Source organism: Oxyura jamaicensis, chromosome 17 (assembly GCF_011077185.1).
Source record: "Oxyura jamaicensis isolate SHBP4307 breed ruddy duck chromosome 17, BPBGC_Ojam_1.0, whole genome shotgun sequence".
Taxonomy (NCBI): domain Eukaryota; kingdom Metazoa; phylum Chordata; class Aves; order Anseriformes; family Anatidae; genus Oxyura; species Oxyura jamaicensis.
Window position 1 is genome coordinate 3,720,741 of NC_048909.1, and position 16,800 is coordinate 3,737,540.

At 54.6% G+C, this 16,800-nt stretch overlaps 1 protein-coding gene across 4 annotated transcripts in view; it reads right to left on the bottom strand.

Annotated features, from left to right (window-relative positions):
* Positions 1-16,800, bottom strand: part of ASTN2 (astrotactin 2) — a 329,185-nt gene that overhangs the window by 213,335 nt on the left and 99,050 nt on the right. For all 4 annotated transcript variants that reach the window (XM_035342005.1, XM_035342004.1, XM_035342006.1 and 1 more), the window contains exons 4-5: positions 15,963-16,112; positions 8,301-8,408 (exon numbers count right to left, since the gene is read on the bottom strand). In XM_035342005.1, the coding sequence (XP_035197896.1) occupies positions 8,301-8,408; positions 15,963-16,112 (258 nt within the window). The remainder of the gene's footprint in view (positions 1-8,300; positions 8,409-15,962; positions 16,113-16,800) is intronic.

A 16,800-nucleotide genomic window follows, 5' to 3' on the forward strand; every position in this document is an offset into this window, starting at 1 on the left:
CACCACCCTACAACCACCACAGCCCAGCCACCACTGCCAGCAGGGCCTGGCTGCAGCTGCCCTGGGGTGCGGAGCCCCTGAGCAAGGCCAGGACGCAGCGTGCCTGTGCTCTGCGCTGCTTTTTGCACGTCAGACGAGTTCACCGCTCCTAATGATGCTTCTTTATGTTCCAGCAGAGGCTCATTAATACGGTACAACAGCGTTTCCAGGACAGCCTCACACACAGAAACATCTCAAGGTGTTTTACAAGCGGGAGATCATGTTAAATCAAATCAAATACCAATCAAGATAAGCAGCAGTGGTGGCAGGCTGCTATGGGCACAGAGCATCCCACACGCTGGTCTCGCCTCCCTTCTCCCCACCCCTGCCCCATGCCAGGTCCCAGGCACTGCTCTCCCCTTCCTCCTGCCAGCCAGGGCTCCCCTTCACCTCAGGGTGTCCCTCTTCCTCCCACACACCCCATGGGGTGGGGTGGGATGGGGCATCTCCTTCCAGCCAGGAACGGATCTCCTGCACCTTCTGGCAGCCCTCGTGGACCGCCCTGCCCCAGCACCCTGTCCCCAGCCGGGGACGGACATTGCTGCAGGGAGGTCCCCAGCCAGCATCTGGGCGGTGGGGCAGGAGCTCAAGCAGGCCTGTCACTGCCAGTCCGCTCAGTGACGCCTCGATCCTGTCCTCAAGCAGGCGCCTTCTCCACCACCACCCTAGCGAAACGCCAAGTGGAGGTGACCATATCCACAGACGGGACCTGGGTCAGGGTTTGGTCCTGAGCCAGCAGGATGGAGAAGCCCTGACCCTGCAGCTTCAGTCCCCACGCTGGGGACACTGGCTGTGGTGAGCCCCCGCCCAGCCCTGAGACCACAAGGAGGCATGATGGGGAAGGGTAAACGTGGAGGAGGTGCCTACATTGAGCAGCAGATGGGGAGATCAGATGGCTCTGGTTTTATAGAGGGTTTGATCTTGCTAAGAGCGTGCTGAATCAGATTAATACTATTAACACTTACGAATTACCCGTGAGCAGTTAGCTGGGCTGCAGCAAAGGAGGCTGCAGAGCAGGTAGTTCTGGGGTGGGGGCTCACGAGAGGAGGCCGGGGCTCGACAAGGTCCTGGACCCGGCGGCTGAGCCCCTGCGAGCACAGCAGCCTGTATGCCCGGCTCGCTCAGCCCCAGCTGCTGCCACGTTCCTGGAGCACTAACGCTCTTGTACTGAAGGGATGTGTTCGTTTTGTACTCGCACAGCTTCCAGCAGTGCCCCCCCCTTGCTCTAACATACAGCAGCTTGGAGGGAGGTGCCGCAAGCAGGAGTCAGTGGGGAGGAGGAGGAAAAGGGGGACAGGGGGGAGTGGAAGGGCAGGAGAAGCCCTGAAGGCCAGCGTGGATGAGGGCAGGGATGGAGAGGGGAGACACGGAGAAGGCAGAGGTGGTACAGGTTGGTGACTCCTTGGGGACCCGCTGGCCCCACCAGGGCCATTTGCTCTCCTGATGTTACTTTTCTTGAATTTCTCTGGGCGTGTACAATTAAAATCAATGAAGTCAGTTTTGCTTTCATGTTCTCAGTGTGGAATCGGTTGGGATAAAATCACATTAAAGAAACAGTTACATATTTAAAGGCAGGGACTGCCTGCACTGGAATTTTCTTTCACACAAATCAATGCAAACACTTCTCTCGGAATTAAAGGCTGTTTTTTTTTTTTTTGTTTTGTTTTAAACTCGAAATGAGTCCCAGTTTTACACTATACAAGCACAAAGGCAAATCTGAGTGGAAGGCTTTATTTCAAGGAGGATGGAAAGCAATTTTCAATACAGCACAATGAAAACGCATTTCCTCCAGGAAAAGAAAAGTAATCATTATCTAGAAAACAGCTCGCACCAAGTCACAGCCCAGAGAGGATTGCTCTCAGCGAGCACCGGGCTGGGCAGACGGATTGACTGGGGAGGTGGGGATGAGACGAACCGGGGGCTGCGGTGCCCGTGGGGCCATGCTCCACGGCCCTGCTGGGTCTCTGCCATGCCCTGGCTGCTGCCCGCAGAGCCAGGCTGCCCTGCGGCCACGCCACAAGGCAAGTGGGCTAGGACTTCCAAAGCCAGCTATGCAAAAAAAAAAAAGGCAAACAATCACCTTTCCTCCCCTCCCTTCCTTCTGGAACAGACACAATAAAAATCTCTGCTCTGCAAGAGCTCCCCGGGGTTGGAGCATGGCAGTGCCTCAGTTTCCCCAACAAGAGCGAGCTTTCCCAGCAGAGCCCTGACATGTGCTGCCCTCCGCCTCCCCCCACTGCTCTCCCTGCTCAAGCAACGAGAGGAGGGAATAGCACCAGGGGCAGGGAGAGCAGCGGCACTCCAACACGTCCTCCTCTCCGCTACCCGTGAACCCAGCCCCCCCGCCCCGCGTTTGTGTTGTATTCCCGTGGAACAAGAGACTTGTTACCATGCGGAGGGCGACGGCGGAGCGATTAGTGAAATTTGTTACCCGCATGCTCTGAACAAAATTAAATTAAAAGTGCTGCTTTGCTGTCAAGATAAGGGCCAAGCCGGAGAGATAATTTTTCACTCTCAAACACTCAATTACTCGCGGAGGCTGCATCAGATACAATCAAAAATAAATAAATAAATAAAGAGGCCCACGCTGCCGCTGGGAACAGATGTAAAAGCTGTTATCTCCAGCACAGTCTGGGGATGTTAAAGAGCCTGAGGCTGCCACGGCACCAGGACTGCTTTAATTACAGACCCCTCTGCTCCCCAGCCCATGCTTTGCAGCTGGCTCCCCGTGGCAGCCCCTTTCCCCAAAAGCTGCCGGAGCAGCCCAAACTCGGCTCCCCTGCAGGAATGGCATCAAACTGTGAAGGAAAGCGGTGCAGGGGCGGCTATTTGCTGATGCAAAACAAGCCCCCGTGAAAAAGCACTACGTTTGTTTGCTCTCTGGAAAAGTGGCATTGACGACAGGGCTTTGGTAGCCACCAAAGAACGTGAAGTCACCGCAGCCCGCATCTGTCCTGCGGGATGGGGGGCAGGGGGTGCGCCCCAGCACTCTGTGAGGCAAGGAGGTGTGGGGATGTCTGTGTCACAGGGGTTGTCCCCTCTTGTGTGCTCTTCTCTGACCTCGCAGGCGGCAGCAGAGTTCTGTACGCCGTGAAGCAGCCGGGTAGGTGTGAGCCATCATCGGGTCTTCCCCGTCTGCCGGTGCTGGCAGGAGGGCTGCTTCCTAACCGGTGGAAAAGCAGGCAGGAAAGCTGCAGGAGCTGGGGCATGGCCAGCCCTGGGAGAAGACACACTGAGCGCAGCCCATCACCAGGTCGCACGGGACAGGCTGATTATTCCCTCTTGCCAGGGTAAGCAATAAAAAAGGACACGTTTGCATTATCACCTTTTGATTATCCCATTTGATCCCTGACGGCGTCCCTGCTGGGCAGGGCTGCAGGTGGTCCAGCAGCCGGTGCAGCTCAGAGCAGGGACACGGCTGGCCGAGGGCCCCAACGGCGGCATGGTGACACAGGGACATGCTGCCAACGCTGCTGTCCGTCCCTGGTGGGGCTGAGGGCACAGTGTACGTGGAGAGAATTACCCAAATTTTATTCTGACTTTTGTTTAGTTCCCATTGAAATAATAAACGTCTGCTGCCTCAGGAGACAGGAGAGGATCAAAGTGAAACTTCCTCACATGTAACAGCCCCCGAATAACCAATATTCCCTTACAAACGGCCTTGTTTTATACACCAAATACAGAGGCAGATCAAAGCTCGTCTTCTCATTTCTCTAGCAGCTCTCAGAAAACTTTGCAAGCCATCAAGGCACAAAAAGCACGCACACGTGGCTGACACCAGTCCAAGATGCGTAACGGGACTCTGCTAATTTGTGCTAACATTCCTGAGCACGGTGCGCTCAGGATGTGAGGGCCTCAGTCGTGGGGGTCTAACCCAAGGGCACGCCTCAGCACATCCTGCCAGCCCTGGGGTACACAGCGGGTCTCCTGGGGTAGAAGCAGCTTGAGGGGACAGAAGAAGGTAACAGGCACAGGAAGGCAGAACCCAGCTGCAAGCGGTGCCTGGAAGCTGGGAAGGACGTTTCTCTCCTCTTCCAAAAGAATTCAGGGAGTGTCAAAGCAATTAAACAGCCAAGAGTGGCAGAGGAGAACAAGGAGAGAACGACTGCTAGAGGGGTCAGTGGGAAAACGAGACTGATGGGAGTGTACGACAGGACGGGGCGTTACGTGAGCAGTGCGAGACAACTGGCAGTAAAACTCCATGGTCTGGGCAAGCGTAAGGGTAAGGAATGGGCTGGGGATCTAAGGGTTAGGGGCTACGGATGTTAGGGTTTCGAGAGAAAGTGCAGAGCCCCTTGTGTGTGGGGTTGTGTCAATGTTCCCAAGGGGAGTTCAGGTGTACCCAAAGGCTTCCTTCCGTTGGGAGCACTTTTTGATGGGAGAAAGTGGCGCCATACGTGGTTGTAGGGCCCTAATTAGGATTTGGCTTAATGTTCCGGTTAGGGTTACATTTAGGGTTGTTTGGAAAGAGGGAAGGAACAGAGCCCTGTTGTGTGGGGGATTGTGTTAGGGTTAGGGTTTGGGTTAGGGTTCTGGAGTTAGGGTCGGGGTCAGGGTCAGGACTAGGGTTAGGGTTAGGGTTAGGGTTAGAGTTAGCTCCACCATTAAATTTAGGGCTAGGGTTAGGGTTAGGGCTAGGGTTAGGGTTAGGGTTAGGGTTAGGGTTAGGGTTAGGGTTAGGTTAGTTTTAGGCTTAGACCTAGGGTTACGGTTACATTTAGGGTTAGGGCTAGGGTTAAGACTAGGGTTATCTTTAGGATTAGGGTTCGGCTTAGGGTTACGGTTGGGGGTTATGGTTAGCACCGCCATTAGGGGTAGGGTTAGGTTTAGGGTTACGATTAGGGTTAGAATTAGCTCTGTCATTAGGGTTAGTGTTGGGGTTAAGGTTAGGTTTATCTCTGCCATTAGGGTTAGGGTTGGTTAGATGTTGGGAGCACTTTTTGATGGGAGAAAGTGGCACCATACGTGGTTTTTAGGCTCCTAATTAGGGTATGGCTTAGTTTTCCAATTTGGTTTATGGTCAGGGTTGTTAGGAAAGAGGGAAGGTGCAGAGCAGTGCTGTGTACGTGGTTGCAGGGTTGCGTTAGGCTGAGGGTTAGGTTTAGGGTTAGGGCTAGGGTTACATTTAGGTTTAGCTCCACCTTTTAAGTTTAGGGTTACGGTTAGATTTAGGATTAGGATTAGGTTAGCATTAAGGTTAAGGTTAGGGTTGGGATTAGGGTTAGGGATACGGTTAGGGTTACAGTTAGGGTTAGGGTTGGCTTTAGGATGAGGGTTAGGGTTAGAGTTAGCGTTTGGGTTAGGGTTATGGTTAGGATTAGGTTTAAGGTCAGATTTGGGGTTGGGGTTAGTTTAAGCCTAAGGGTTATGGATAGCTCCTCCACTAGGGTAAGGGTAAGGTTTAGGATTAGCGTTGGGTTAGGGTTACATTTAGAATTGCTTGGAAAGAGACAAGGCACAGCCCTGTTGTGTATGGGGTTGCGTAAAGGGTCCCCAAGGGAGTTCAGGTGTACCCAAAGGCTGCCTTTGGGAGCACTTTTTGATGGGAGAAAGTGGCGCCATACGTGTTTAGAGCGTCGTAATTTGGGTTCAGCTTAGGGTTATGTTTGGGGTTGTTTGGAAGGACAGAAGAGTCCTGTTGTGTGGGGGGTTGCATAAAGGCTTCCAAAGGGAGGCTGGGATTTTGTCTGCCCAACAGGCAGACAAGGACCAAAGCGGCACAGGAAGTTGCTTTCTCACACTTCCCGCTACTAACTTCTCCAGAGATTTACTAAAAGCAGATGGACATTGGTGTAGGGGATCCTTCAGCCCTTACAGCTGGGAACACGCATGCTGCAGCATACTGGGGACTGCAGACAAGCAATGTTCCTACCTCTGCTGCTGGCCTCATCAGCGTTACTCCTCCATGCATTCCCACACTGAAAACCAGATGTCAATGTCTGCTGCTGCTGAGATAACAGAGCAGCCAGACCGATCACAGCACGGTGAGCTTGCCCTCGCTCAGTATTTACCTATGGGAACATCCTGCTAATTTACCTTGTCAAGCACACCCGTGGGCCTCATGAAACCTGCAGCCTTTCTTCTATAGCAGAAAAATAAAGCCTACAGCCACTTAACCAGCCTGCTTTGACACAGCACAAAGTCAAAGTGAACCCACACAACACCTAAGTGGAAACTTCCCATCACATCAGCTGGGATCAATGACTCGACGGCATCAGTAATTATGCTCAATCCTGCAAAACCTAGGCTGAGGAGAGGAGTCATGAGGAATTTCTCTCCTTGGACCTGATAACTATCTCACAGCACGAGCAATGACACCCAACCATTGCAGAATCAATATGGGAACATCATTGTAAGAATTAACTGTATCTGACGCGGCGTCCTTCTCTATTAGAATTATGATCTTGTCCAATTATGGATCTTTGCTGAACTTGTAATTATGAGTTTGGTACTGTGGCTTCCTACTAAGCTATTGCTTTCCTTCCACAAGGGATAGAGAAGTCAATGAAAGGATAATGGAAAAAGGATGCTGCAATGGCAAAATTTACCTAAACGCAGGGGAAAATACAATAGGGACTTTATGCAAGACAATTCCCTTGTTTACCCATTACTGAACACAAAGTTGTTTTCTGCAGCATCGCTCAAGCCCTAACACAGATCTAAAAACCAGCTCTGCCTCCTGAGTTCCCCTCAAAGCCAGTCATCAAAGCTTCCCAGGTGAACAACTCCTTTTTCAAAGAAAAATAAATGTATTCTTCCCATTTATCTTTTTTTTTTTTTAATATTTGCATACAAGAAGCATAAACGAACAACCCAAAGCCAACGTTCATGTCACTAAGAGTATCTTTGTACTGGGTACACACAGTGCCAGCATGTTTCAAGGCACTGGCAGAGCGCTTGACCTAACGGGGATGGTATAAGGGCACCAGGAAAACAAAGCTTTATTTGTTTTTCCTTCAAACACAATTTTCTGTTCCTTGCTTGGGCACCACCTCCCCCTTGCCAACAGAACAAAAACCAAACCCCAACCTCAGCAACTTTTCCAAAGCACCCATGGACTCACCCACAGCCTAGGAGCTCAGAGTAACTCATTGAAAAAGCAACCGTTGGTTTGCCACTCAACCAATTTCTTCCTTGTTTTCTAAAACAGGCATCAAAAAGTCTTTTTACTCTTAATCTACCTATATTAATACTGCAACAAGTAACTTTAGTCTTGATTTCTCTCCCTGCTTTTCATGAAAAGCTCCTTTGAAACTCAGTGGGAATTTCTCATGCTTCTAAAACATGCTGGGGGAAAAAATAAGACCCGAATTCCTTACACTGCAGCAGGAACAAATGCCATACGCCACGCACACGTGTGTTTATTCCAGCGTGCAATGATCAGGCTGATCATAGGTGTTGAGGTAATTTCACATTCAAATTAAACACATTGTGAACGTTTATCTGCATGCCTAATCACTGAAACAAATGGAGCTGCATTTGCGGCGGTGGGCGCGGGCACCTACCTAGCGCGCTGCTCTCTGCCGACGCCTGGCTTAGCACGGAAGACAAAGGGAGGGAGCAGACCCCCTGCGCAAGCAGTGAATCGCTTCCCACCACAGTTATTTCCTGACAGCAATTCTGCAAATGCAGCAGCGGCAAGGCTTGCACTGTCCTCCTCCAAAGAGACTGGGAACTGGACAAAACGCTTTGGTACTGTGTCAGCACAGGAAACACACTCATTTCGGACTACAGGCAATAGTTCCATCTCTCAGCTTTTCTAACTCACTAAACTCTGCTCTACAAATCCCCGCCCAGCCCTCGTTTTGGATTTGTTCCTTTTAATTGCCTCTGTGCTGGGAGGGAGCACGGGATTCCCCATGGGCAGGTGCTGCACGTGAGTCCCAGGCAGAAGAGCAGTGCCCAAAAAAACCTCTGCCCCTGAGCCACCCCAGCGCTGGCCTGGCAGCGGGATGTGGGAAAGGGGCTCAGGAGCCACTGCTTGGGCTGCTGAAATATTTAACGTAACCAATGCCAGAAACAATCAGAGAAACTACGCACCTCAACGACGCCGCTGGGAAAGGTTCCTAATGGATCCTGCACCCTGCTGCATCGCGGACGCGGCGTCCCTTGGGATATCCTCACCAATACAGGCTGCTCTCACGGCCCTCACTTCCAGCCGGGTGGCAGCAGCCGGCATCGCCCAAGGGTAGAGCCACGGTGCTCAACTATTTGTTCTCTCTTACACCCATTCACGTCACGGGTGGCGATTTCGTCCTTACCTTTGCTTCGCCTCCTGCTCCGGTACTGCTCGGTGTAGAAGGTGAGCTGGGTTTCATCGTCTGCCTCTGAGCCCGAGTTCCCTTTGGCGCGTCCAAACCCGATCCCACCTGCAAGCAGCAGAGCAGAAAAGATCAGCGCTGTTGGCTGGGGCGTGCGGCAGTGCAAGCAGTGAACACCTCTGCACAGCTGCTGCCTTTGGCCAGCTGCCGCCGCTCCCCGCACCGGGGCTCTGCCGGGGGTCACCAGAAGCAGCCGGGCACCGCGGCCACTTGGGATTTTGCTGGTACCCTCATCAGGACCCCGTCACACAAGCACTGGTGCTTCCTGCCCCCAGGAAGCTGTGATGTATTTTACAAAGAAATCCTCTCCTGTCCCCAAAGACACCCACGCGGTGAAGTACGGTGACTCTCAGGTGCTTTCAAAGAAAAAGCAGCAGAGAGAAGAGAGAGGATGAATACAGCACTCAGGAGCAGCAACGCTGCCTTTAGGGCCCTCACCACAGAGCGGGGGGCTGTTCCCCCTCCCTGCTGAATCAGCTCACCCCAACAGCCACAGGGCAGCCAGCAGCACACATCCTTATGCTGCCTACCAGGCTCCAACACCATAAATACCTGGCACAGGCTCCACAACGTGCTGGGCTGGCTCTCAAGCATCGAGGTCTGGGGACCTGGGGATGCTGAGGGACCCCCCTGCCTCCCTGTGCCAGCGCCCGGCTGCTGGGGAGGAACAGGCATCTGAAAATCAGCACAGACTGGCAGAAAGCCTGCAATCCTAACAAAGTTTTGAGCAAAGAGGTCTCTGGGGGCTGACAGTGGGCCTTTAAACCGCCGTTAAAATATTTTAGTGTTTTTTAAAAATCCGTTATTCTAGGCAGAAGTGCAATTTCTTGGCAGGAAAACAGAAAATGAAAGTGCTGCCTTCTGCCCTGTGAAATTCTTCATCGCCAGGATGATAGGTGGGCAGGCAGAGCCCCGGGGGCAGCCCAGAGCTCACAGGGGGACGTGCTCCTACACCTCCGTGTCCTGACCCCACACAGCACCCTCAGGGCAGCTGGAGGAGGAAGGGAAGAGGCCCAGCAGCTCCCTGCCTCCTGCAAGCAGCCGGGAGGACTCAGCGCTTGCACATAGGTCTGGGACTTGACAGCCTCACCATAAGCCACCCCCTGTCCATCTTCAGACCTCCTCATCACAGCAAAGACCCCACTTCAGGATGCAGAGATGAAGGTTTTGAGGGGCAAGGCTGCATGGTAAAAACAATACGGCGTGTTCTCTTCAGGGAGAAAACCTGACCCTGCCAAGCAGCCCCTCTGCAGCCCCACAGGGACAGCTCCGGTCCCCTCTGCTCCCGGTGGTGCCCAGGGGCAGGGGACAGGTGCTGACCACAGGTTTTCCCCCTGGATGAAAGGAGAGGGATGCAGACAAGCACAGGAGCAGCTCTCAGATGCCCGGAGCCGGGCAGTGCCCACCGTGCGAAGCAAGAAGCCCGGTGGCCAAGGAAGGGCTCGGCGATGATCCCCACTGCTGTAAATGCTGCCGGGTGTTTGCTGTTTTACTGCCAGCTGTGATGACGGGCCCTAAAGCATAGCCATTAATTACCTGGTGTTACCTGGATGTTTTAATTAGAGTTCTACAAAGACAGCAAGCAGCAGGAATGTGCTAATGCAGCAGAGAGCGCGATCAGGGCTGGTGCCTCTGGCTGCAGGTCTGGGACCCCCGCCACAGCTGTGCCCCCTGGCCACCAAACCCAGGACCTCGGTGTCCTCCCGCACTGGTGCCTGCTGCAAACGCCAGGACCAGCAGGGAGCAGCAAATACTGCAGGGGCAGCAGGAATGGCTACAGCAGGAGTGCAGCTGCAAAACCACCAACCAGAGCAAAACCCCTCGGGGAAAGACGAGGAAGGGAAGGGGATCAGGTTCTGCTTGGCCCAGCCCCGCTCCAACACAGGCAAGGGCTGCCAGCCCGCATCCCAGCCCCTGCAGCTGCCCTGCGTTTGTTTGCCGCCTGCGTCACCGTGATGGATGGCTCTGACATGTTAAATTACTCAGGCTGGATGTCTTTGGAGAGCTGCTGACAGCAATATTGCATTTTCTTATTACCCAGAACCATGCAGGATGTCAAAGTACAGGGGGTGGGGACCTGCCAGCCCACAGCAGCCACATCTCCTCCGACCCAGCGTGAGGAATCACAGCACTGGGCAGGGACGCAGCTGCAGGGAAGTGCTTTTATCCACCCAGCTGCTGGGGACACCGGAATTCATTTTGGCTCTGCTTTTCAGGGAGAAATGACTCTGCAGGATGGAGCGGTGCTGTTCGTGACCAGTCCCACCACCAGTCTGATTTCACACTCGGATGGTCCCAGAGTTTTGCAGAAGCCTCCCCTGGAAGGGCTGCGGGCCGGGCGCTGCTGCCAGCACGTGGAGCCGGGTGGGATGCTCGTGGCCGAGAGCACCAGCGCTGCTGCCATCTGCCTGTGGCCGCTGGGAGGGAAATGCCCAGTGAGGGAAAAGAGACCCTGATCGCCACAACCCATCCCAGCGCAGAGCAAGGTGCTCAGGGGGGGAGTCCCTTTGACATGGCAACAACAACCCGAGGCGCCTGGGACCAGCGATGCACCGGCAAGGCTGTGCGAGCAGCCCACGGGCTGCCTGCGCTCCCTGCAGCGCAGCACTGCACAGGAGCTTCTTAGGAAACCAGACCTGACGCCGCGCTCGGTTCCCAAAGCACATGCCGAAAAAAAAAGAAGTCCACAAGATTTTGACTCCTGTTTTAGAGGTTTACATCTCCAAAGCACAGCAAACTGCTCTGAAAGGACTTGCAAAGCCCCGCTGCTGATTTCCCCCGGGGCTGGCACCCAGCGGCACACCCGCAGCACCTCGGTGCCGTCCCTTCCCACCGACACCTGAGGATGGAACCGGACCAGATGGATGGCACCAGGAAAGCGCCCAAATGCCCATGTCCCCATAGCTGGGACCAGCCCCACAGCGACAGGCAGATGTCTCAATAAAGGTGCTCTCGTCGCTAATCCTGTTTGCAGATTTACAAACTCGTTAATCCCCTCAAACAGATCCCGGCTCAGCCCCGCGCTGGGCAGGGTGCGCGCTGCTCTTTTTGAGTCAGACGTTCATTGAGACGGGAGCGAGGCAAGGATCCAACGCAAACACATCCTGTGGACACATAATTAAAGAGCCTGTCGTTAATGAGGACGCCTTACAGCCCAGCCAGGGTTGCAGAGCCCCTGTAATTTGGGCACCTGGGGTGTCCCAGTGCACGGGCACAGATCCCAGGGCTCCCGGTGTTCCGCAAAGCGGCCCCAGCACTGCTCCCCCACGCTGCTCGGGGAGGTGGCAGCACCACCAGCACCCCCACAGCTCCTCCATGGGTGACGGGACACAAAGTGGCCAGGAGGGTGCAGATTGTCTGCAATTCTTTTAAGAGGTTCAGCTGCTGAGCAAGAACTAAGGGAGCAAGGCGCAGGAGCTGCAGGCTCTGTCCTCCCGAAAGCCTTTTTGCTGGCCAGACCCACGTGTGTTTTCTAAATGCATGTTTCTGTCATTAAAAAATAAAACATAAAATAAAAGCGGACATGAAATTTTAAATCCCTTCCCCAAAGTCCTGTCACCCTTGGAGGAGCTGGGGGAAAAAAAGCACACAAACATTTTCCTTTGAAACGTGTACAATCAATGCAAAAACAACAAAGGAAGGAGCCTTCACAACAACGTCCCGCTGTCCCTCCGTCGGATCACACCACGCTGCTGCAGCAGGATGTGCCCAGCTCCCTCCCAGTGCCTCCAGCGCAGCAGCGCTCGCACAGCGCAAGGGGGCTCCCTCGGGGTCCACTTCCAGCAAGGAGCAGCCGGGGGCAGCTGGATGCTTCGACCCGGATGAAGAAAATGCCCTGGTTGAACCCCAAAAACCTTTCCAGCAAAACAAACAGCTCCGTGGGACAGGGGGCAAAGGAAAGGAATTGCAAACACAGCGGGGATGGGCCAGCTGGCCCAAGCGCAGCCCTGTCTGTGTTACTTTTGGTAAGTTATGGCACAGGGGAGACCTGTAAAATGTATTGAGACACAGCCCTGACCAACACTAAATCGTGTCTCGGGCCCAACAACCCGTTCATCACTTGTTATTTTAAAAGGGGACAGCGCCACGGAGCTCTCCCATTTACCAGGGATGGTGAGATGAGCCGCGCACGGAGGACAGGACGTCTTGGCCACTGGCCCCACCACAACGTTGCACTTCGAGGAACTTTTTACCAACACAATTATGATTTTTACAGTGATTTTTTTTTTTTTTTTTTTTTTTTTTTTACAAATACAAAATGTGCCAGTGGCCAGGGTGCTTTGAAGTGCCTACCCCAGGAGAGGGCACCAGACCCCGCTCGGAGCCCCGGCCTCACCCAGCGCACCCCGGCTGGTTGCGCAGCCCGACCCTCGTCCTGCTGCTGCCCTGGGGACAGCCCGGCCCTTGGGGACAGCAGGCGGGGGAACGTGCAGGGACAGGCGTGTGGCAGCACAGCTGGCCTCCCGGCCTTGGAAAAGTGGAGGTAGGTGAAACCCAAGACAACGAGGCTGCTCCAGTTAGCGCCGTAATGAATGGGCATCCTGCTAACAGAGAGCCGGGCTGGAAGAGTAATTTCATTTTTTTCCCCTCCATCTGACTTTAAAAATCTCTCCTCTTCACCTCCGAGGGGTGCTGGTAGCGTGCAGCACACAGCACATCCACGCGAGATCGGCAGAGCCACCAGCGCTCCCGGCAGAACACGCAGCCCGAGGAGCTCAGCACAGCTCCCACGCCAAGGGGAACCCAACAGCTCCATTTCAGCACGAGACTAAAGGATGCACAAAGAAACCCAACGCCCCGAGATTGACCTCCCAGCTCGGGGACCAGCCCTGGCCGAGCTCCTCAGTGTGGCCCCACGAAGCACGGAGCCCGCCCTGACCCACCCCAGAGCTCGGTGACGTCCCACTTGGGCACCTGCGCCCCCGTTATCCCCGCTCCCCGCATTATTTATAACCCTGAACACGCCCCACTCGATAGAAGTGGTTGGGGAGAAAGGTTCTATGAAAAAGGCATTCCAAAACAATCAAAAAGTTAGATGGTGCTGTAAATAGGGGGGGGGGGGGAGCTTTTTTTTGTTGTTTTTGGTTTGTTTTTTTAAAGAGCAAATCTTCTTGGTAAAACACGGCCTTTCCCAGAGCTGTTAGAAACACTTAGTGTGGAATCAGATTTAATGACAGGCAGCAGGCGGCGGTTTAATGCACTTAGTGTGGGGGAGCGAGGCCAGGCAGAGCTCATCCGAGCTGTTGGTGCTGGGCTGGGATGTCGGGCTGTTTGTTTTCCACTGCGGTTTCATTCCTCCCTTCTTTCCGTGAGGCACTCGGAGCCTTTCTGGAGCCTTTCTGCAAAGGAGGAAATCCTTGTGCTGAGAGCAGTTCCTGCAGAGCGAGCACTCCAGCTGTAGGACTCTGATGAGGTTAAGCATTAATTAAATCGAACCGCGAGGAAATAATTACACACACGCATCCGTCAGGCCAACTTGTCACTACCCAGTAACAAAGTTGGATGCAAACTCCATCAGCAGAACTGTCATGCGGCTGTTAGGGGGAAATAAATGCATCCCAAACGGACAATTTCATTTAGAGAGAGGGGAAAAAAATGGCTTGCGAAGGATTAATGAGGCGAAGGGTTTGTGTTTGCAGTTGGATGTAAAACGCAAACATCCTAAGTTGTGTTATCATCATTTAACCTTAATGCGAGGGTGCGCTCCACCCGCTTGCCCGCCGGAGGGACGATTAACGCTGGCCGTAAAACCCAACTTTCCGAACGGGAGGGGAGGGGAGGCGGCGTGGAAGCATCGCTCCCGACCCCGCAACAGCGCCCGGCCTCGCTTCGCCTGCAGAAATGGGAACGGCAGGGGCAGGGGATGGGGCCGCTGGGAGCTCTTTGCTGGAGTTGCCGGAGCTGCCTTGGTTTTCAGGGCTCTTTGGGTGGTTTCTGATGATTACGTCTTCGCAATTTTGTCAGGGAGGACTCCCATAAATCTCCCCCCTGTTATGCCCTAGAGCTGCCCGCCATGCCCAAGGGTGCACACAGCCACCAGCGTGCACACTTCAGGGAGGAGCAGAGCCCCACGAAGCCACCGGCCCAGGAAGCTCGGGGTGCGGGCACCCCGCTCGCCCCCAGGCCCTCGTTCCCCCCCCCCCTCCACCCCCAGCCCAAGAACCTGCTGCTGAAACGGGACGCCCGGCACACAGCCCCCGAGGGGACAGACGCTTGTGAGAGAGAGCAAAGCACAGCCAGGGGCAGGGCAGGAAGATGTGTGGCCACGCAGCTGGGCGTGCTCTGCCTCCGAGGGGTCCCCGCTCCCTGCTGGATGCGCAGACAGCAGCAGCAAAGCCCCAAGGCAACAAATTCCCCTTTCACAGCACGGGGCTGGCCAAACATGCTCCTGGGGACCTTCCAGGGGGCGTGCAGGAGACCTCCTCCTGCCCGGGAGATCTTCTGGAGGACACTCAGAAGACCTCAGCCTGCCCTGGGGCACCCCCAGAGGGTTTGCTGGGAGGCAGCGAGCACCGGCAGGGAGCTGGGGGAGACGTCTCCCCAGGGATGGGGGCTGGCTGCAGCAGTGCCCATCGCGCGTCCTCCCAGCTCGGTGAGGATTAATCGATGTGCCCCGCTAATGACCAAAAAGCCTCTTGCCTACATGTGCTTTAAAGGGGAATAAATTAATAACAAATAAATAAATAAATAAATAAATAAATAAATGGGTAATTTCAGCAGACAGTCACTGTGGACCCTAAAACAGGCCCCCCCTCCCCCGCATATGCTAAAATTCAAATAGACGGATTTGAATAACTGCTAGAAAACAAACCAAATAATTTAAACCAGTTAAAGAGTCAGAACATTTTCTTCACACTAAGTGAATAATTTATTGGCAGAGCTGGAAAAAAAAAAAAAAAGCTCTCTCCAGGCCTGTATTGCAGGAAAATGTATCCAGAATAAAAGATCACATTTCAGACTCATAAATAAATGAAAAACAAAACCAAGAGTAAACAGAAAGCAAAGTATTTCCTCCCCAGCTCCCCGCAGTGTGCTGGACAGCCGTGGCCAGGCACCCTCCTGCCCAGCCGTGGGGCCAAATCCTGCCCCGGGGCTGTGCCCGCCCACCTTCTCCTTTCGCTCCAGGCTGGTTGCTAAAGCTACGCCAAGCCCAGCACCCCAGCACGCTTCGCAGTGCCCCACGGTGCTGCTCCCGGCCTCTGCCTGACCCCCAAAATAACCAAACTGCTCCGAGCACTGGCAGAGCGCGGTGAGGAGAGGTCCCAGGGAGGCAGGCTACATCCAAAACGAGCCTCGGCCATTTCTGCAGCTAATGCCTTGCCAGGAAATGGCATTTCACTCCACGACACCCCGGCTAGGCAGGGCGGCTGGCCAGGGAGCAGCCTCACACCCGACCCGGACGCGTCCCTGGGGAGGACACGGGGTGGCACCGCTCCCACCCACCTCCGCCAGGCCACGTGGAGGATGCTGCTGGGGGTCCCCCTCCTCACCCCACCACCGAGGGGCTCCAGGGCTCCCTCTGGGCCGAGCTCCCTGCTCCCTCGTGCCTTTAACCCCGGGCCAAACCAGCAGGACGCGGCACACCCCCCCGCAGCAGCCTACCTCGGGGCCGGCTCCGGCGTTTGCGTCTCCCCACGGAGGTGCTGCGCAGCGCGGGCTGCAGCTGGCCGATCTCGATGGGCGTGTTGGTGCGGAAGCTCTCCTTGAACTTCTGCATCAGGGACTCCACCGTCTCCTGCGTCACCTCGGGAGCTGCAACACCGGCAAAGGGACCGCAGTTAGAAGGGGACCGAGTGCCCACAGCCCCACCAGCACAGCCCGAGCCCCTCGGGTCAGCAGGGGACACGGCCAGCCTGCCAGGTCACCCAGAGGGCACCTCCCAACCCTTCCCAAAAGCACAGAAAGAAGCAAAGGATGAGTTTACAGAAATTACTTTTTTTTTTTTTCATGCTGCTTTGCAGCTCTTTTGATAATTTCTTGCCCCTTTCTGTACTCAGAAGCCCCATCCCAAGGGTTTAAAGCAGGCAGGAACCCCACTGGCTGCCACACGGAGCCTGCACCCCAGCCCCAGGCTTAGCAGCTTTTGGGGGGCTCCATTTACATTGCTCAAGCCCAGGAAAGACTTGGCTTCGAGGCACCGTGGCAGGCCACAGCTCACTGATATTTATTCGACTACCCTCCCTGTTCTTACCCCCCAGCATCCAGAAAAAACCTTTAAAAACCAAACGAAACAAAAAAGAATTGCCCTACCCAACCCAGCACCCACCGGCACAGCAGGCAGAAACCATGAAAACGCCTGCAAACGGTAAAGATGAAACTCAGGATCAGAAGCTCTGCCCTTTGGGAGGCCACAGAGGTCGCCCGGGTTTAACAAACAGCTCAGGCTCTGGCAGCTCCCCAACAAACCCATCAGCAGAACACCACCTCTGGCTCCGTCCCT